This window comes from Nansenia antarctica (assembly GCF_963989245.1).
Source record: "Nansenia antarctica genome assembly, chromosome: 13".
In the NCBI taxonomy this organism is placed as follows: Eukaryota; Metazoa; Chordata; class Actinopteri; order Argentiniformes; family Microstomatidae; genus Nansenia; species Nansenia antarctica.
The window spans coordinates 20,378,324-20,383,323 of NC_137683.1; the positions used below are offsets into that span (position 1 = coordinate 20,378,324).

Sequence of the window (5,000 nt, forward strand, 5' to 3'; positions counted from 1 at the left end):
ACAAAATCAACTGAATTGGAGGCCGGGCTCTTTGGAATGCATGGAACGGAATAGGGAGTCATATAAACTAAAGGAGTGTGATTTCTACATCCACCAGCCTCCCCTCCTCTCCTCTGACCCCGGAACTCTCAGCACAACCACCAGGAGGTATTCAGAGGGGATGTCCTCCACCTTCTCCTTCTCCTCCTCCTTCTCCTCCACCCTCTCCTCCTCCTTCTCCTCCTCCTCCTTCTCCTTCTCCTCTTCCTTCTCCTCCTCCCTCTCCTCCACCTTCTCCTCCATCTCCTCCTCCTTCTCCTCCTCCTTCTCCTCCTCCCTCTCCTCCACCTTCTCCTCCACCTTCTCCTCCTCCTTCTCCTCCTCCCTCTCCTCCACCTTCTCCTCCATCTCCTCCTCCTTCTCCTCCTCCTTCTCCTCCTCCCTCTCCTCCACCTTCTCCTCCTCCTTCTCCTCCTCCTCCTTCACCTCCTCCTTCTCCTCCACCCTCTCCTCCACCTTCTCCTCCACCTTCTCCTCCTCCTTCTCCTCCTCCTTCTCCTCCTCCTTCTCCTCCACCTTCTCCTCCTCCCTCTCCTCCACCCTCTCCTCCTCCTTCTCCTCCTCCTTCTCCTCCACCCTCTCCTCCTCCTTCTCCTCCTCCCTCTCCTCCTCCTTCTCCTCCTCCTTCTCCTCCTCCTTCTCCTCCTCCTTCTCCTCCACCCTCTCCTCCTCCTTCTCCTCCTCCTTCTCCTCCTCCCTCTCCTCCTCCTTCTCCTCCTCCTCCTCCTTCTCCTTCTCCTCCTCCTCCTTCTCCTCCTCCTCCTCCTTCTCCTTCTCCTCCTTCTCCTCCTCCTTCTCCTCCTCCCTCTCCTCCTCCTTCTCCTCCTCCTCCTCCTTCTCCTTCTCCTCCTCCACCTTCTCCTCCTCCCTCTCCTCCACCTTCTCCTCCTCCCTCTCCTCCTCCTTCTCCTCCTCCTTCTCCTCCACCCTCTCCTCCTTCTCCTCCTCCTCCTCCTCCTCCTCCTTCACCTTCTCCTCCTCCTTCTCCTCCTCCTTCTCCTCCACCTTCTCCTCCTCCACCTTCTCCTCCTCCCTCTCCTCCTCCTCCTTCTCCTCCTCCTTCTCCTCCTCCTTCTCCTCCTCCTTCTCCTTCACCTTCTCCTCCACCTTCTCCTCCACCTTCTCCTCCTCCTCCTTCTCCTCCTCCCTCTCCTCCACCTTCTCCTCCACCTTCTCCTCCTCCTTCTCCTCCTCCTTCTCCTCCTCCACCTTCTCCTCCACCTTCTCCTCCTCCCTCTCCTCCTCCTCCTTCTCCTCCTCCTTCTCCTCCTTCTCCTCCACCCTCTCCTCCACCCTCTCCTCCTCCTTCTCCTCCACCTTCTCCTCCTCCTCCTCCACCCTCTCCTCCTCCTTCTCCTCCTCCTCCACCTTCTCCTCCTCCCTCTCCTCCTCCTTCTCCTCCACCTTCTCCTCCACCTTCTCCTCCTCCCTCTCCTCCTCCTTCTCCTCCACCTTCTCCTCCTCCTTCTCCTCCTCCCTCTCCTCCTCCTTCTCCTCCACCTTCTCCTCCACCTTCTCCTCCTCCCTCTCCTCCTCCCTCTCCTCCTCCTTCTCCTCCTCCTCCTTCTCCTCCTCCTTCTCCTCCACCCTCTCCTCCTCCTTCTCCTCCTCCCTCTCCTCCTCCTTCTCCTCCTCCTTCTCCTCCACCCTCTCCTCCTCCTTCTCCTCCTCCTTCTCCTCCACCCTCTCCTCCTCCTTCTCCTCCTCCTTCTCCTCCACCTTCTCCTCCTCCCTCTCCTCCTCCTTCTCCTCCTCCTTCTCCTCCTCCTTCTCCTCCACCCTCTCCTCCACCCTCTCCTCCTCCTTCTCCTCCTCCTTCTCCTCCTCCTCCTTCTCTTCCACCCTCTCCTCCTCTTTCTCGTCCATCCTCCCCTCCACCCTCTCCTCCTTCTCCTCCACCCTCTCCTCCACCCTCTCCTCCAACCTCTCCTCCTCCTTCTCCTCCACCCTCTCCTCCTCCTTCTCCTCTACCCTCTCATCCTCCTTCTCCTCCACCCTCTCCTCCAACCTCTCCTCCTCCTTCTCCTCCACCCTCTCCTCCAACCCCTCCTCCACCCTCTCCTCCACCCTCTCATCCTCCTTCTCCTCCACCTTCTCCTCCACCCTCTCATCCTCCTTCTCCTCCACACTCTCCTCCACCCTCTCTTACACACTGATAGGCTGACCCCTGACCTCTCACCTCTACGACCAGGAGGTCGTCGGAGGGGATGTCCTCCACCCTCTGCTCCATCCGGTCATCCAGCTTAGTGGTCAGCTCCAGCAGGACACGCCCACGATAGGCCATGCCCTCACCCTGCGGACGAGAGAGGAGAGGAGAAGGTGGAGGAGAGAGGAGAGAAGAGGAGAAGGTGGAGGAGAGAGGAGAGAAGAGGAGAAGGTGGAGGTTAGAGGAGAGGAGAGGAAAAGATGGAGGTTGGGGAGAGATCCTATTCCTTGATTGCGAGGCATTGATACAATGGCACAGAAATCGAAATGCAACAGCTGTGTTGTTGTCAAGATGGATTCCTCATTAAGTCCCGTGCGTTACAACAAGGCCCCGTCCTCCGATTTCTACCTCCTCCAGCCTCCCCTGGTGCAGAGTATATACATTTAGGTCTGAATCATAATGTTTAAACCATCCATCTTGATAACAACGCATAGAGCTGTAGATTTAGACACATAGAGCTGTACATCTTTGGGGGGGTGTGTGTTCCTGTACCTTGCCCAGGTTGAGTGCCTCGTGGGGGTCAGAGAAGGCCGTGAACTCCCGCAGGCTCCCGTACAGGTTGACAAAGCAGGGGCCGAAGGTCGGCAGGAAGCCCAGGCTGTCATCCACTGAGGCACAAAATGGCCGACAGACACAAGACAGTTTCATTACTGACAGGTTGGAATCTAGGAAACTGATAACAGAGAGGTGCCAAAGGAGAAACAAACAAACAAACAGCGTTGAAGGAGATATGTGGTGCATCTATCTGTCCATGACCAAATGGCTGAATCGAGAGTAAGACTGTGATCTCCTAAGAAGGGTGAGTGAATCCAAAGCAGTGATTTATTATTTTTGCCCAGAGAAATACTTGCAAAGACCTCTCTCTTTCTCAATTCACCTCTTCTCGTCCCCCTCTCCCTCACTCACTCACTCACTCACTCACTCACTCTCACTCTCATTCTCTCAGTCTCTCCCTCCCACTCACTTACTTACTCACTCACTCTCTCTCTCTCTCTCTCTCCCACTCTCTCTCCCTCCCTCCCACTCTCTCTCCCCCTCTCCCCCCCCCCTCTCTGTCTCTCTCCAAACATGGCTACAACCACAAACTTGACCTACAGTATGTCTCAGATCCACACACACAGCCAAGTCAACCATCTGTATCTATGGTTACGGTGTACTGCAGGGCTCCATCAGCACATGGCATGGTGGGGGAGGGGGGTGTGGGTGGTGGCTGACCGTGCTAGGGTGGGGGGAGGGGGTAGGGTGGAGGTGGGGGGAGGGGTGGAGGTACCAGACGTACTGAGGCTCTGGATGTTCTTCAGGGCCATGTCATCTGAATGCATAAGGAGATGACGGAGAGGAATTAAACACAGAGATCGCAACGCTAACAGGAGGATCGAAACCCAGGCAAAACCAACACACTCCACACACACAACGAAACACACACACACACACACACACACACACCACAGACCAACTACGGACCGACCCACTACAGCACACGCCAACACAATGCTCATGGTTTCAACACCAAGCTTGTGTTGTTGAAAGTTAAACCAAGCCAACCCATGCAGCATACCGAGGACCAAAACCATCTATGTGTCACGATGGAGGCTGGTGGAGGTAGGAATCTGAGCAAGGGCTCATCGTAATGCACACGTGTTTGATACCATGTGTTCCAATGTCTACCTCCACCAGCCTCCCCTGGTGTATCAATAACATCAGTATTGATAGCCAGTGTATTGATGTATTCAACCAAACCAATCGTGGGTCAATGAGAACATTGGATCTGATGTCTATTGACCAGAGATGATGATGCATCTATCTATGCATCTATCTATGCCTCCATTTATCTATCTATCTATCTATTTATCTATCTATCTATTTATCTATCTATCTATCTATCTATCTATCTATTTATCTATCTATCTATCTATCTATCTATCTATCTATCTATCTATCTATCTATCTTATGAAAGTACTTCTACATAGGTGAAGATCTTCATCGTATGCAAATCACACAGAAACCAAACATCCATGTTGCCCGACTATAAAACACCAAGAGCCGGTTTCACAGACAAGGTTTAAGCCGAATCCTACACTAAAAAGCAACTTCAATGGAGGTTTTACATTGCAAGTGTGATTTAGTCCAGGACTTGTCTGTGAAACCGACCCCAGGACTAGCACCACAGCCAGGCAGCCATGGTCATGCGAGGAGGATGAATGGGACAATACAACATTAGACCAGTGCAAATCATCCAATCTCACTCACTAAATACAAACACACCACTGCAGGGTCCACATTAGACCAGACCATCCAGGTTAGTGAAGATCAGTTAAATGCAGCTCTAGTCCTGCACGGACCAGTGCTCAACACATGCTACGAACAAAGTGTGTCAGTTCAGACCAGGCCAGACCAGGCCAGACCAGACCAGACCAGACCAGACCAGACCAGACTAGTCAAATTCAAAGCAGTCAAATTCAGACCACTCAAATTCAGACTAGTCCAGACCAAACCAGACCAGCCTAAAGCAGACCAGTCCATACTAGTCCAGACCAGATTAGCCCAGACCAGACCAGACCAAACTAGTCCAGACCAGTCCAGACCAGACTAGTCCAGATCAGACCAGACCAGGTCAGACCAGACTAGTCCAGATCTGACCAGGCCAGGCCAGACCAAACCAGACCAGACCAGTCAAGTTCAGAGCAGTCAAGTTCAGACCAGACCAGTCCAAACCAGACTAGTCCAGACCAGACTAGTCCAGACTAGACCAGA

The 5,000-nt window shown here is 53.6% G+C and overlaps 1 protein-coding gene across 1 annotated transcript in view; it reads right to left on the reverse strand.

The window, feature by feature from the left end:
* The window catches only part of dysf (dysferlin, limb girdle muscular dystrophy 2B (autosomal recessive)), a gene marked incomplete at its 5' end in the record, with an annotated part of 98,375 nt that overhangs the window by 64,545 nt on the left and 28,830 nt on the right, over positions 1-5,000 (reverse strand). Inside the window, 2 exons of the mRNA XM_080544073.1 lie at positions 2,219-2,332; positions 2,738-2,853. Coding sequence (XP_080400199.1) covers positions 2,219-2,332; positions 2,738-2,853 — 230 coding nt within the window. The remainder of the gene's footprint in view (positions 1-2,218; positions 2,333-2,737; positions 2,854-5,000) is intronic.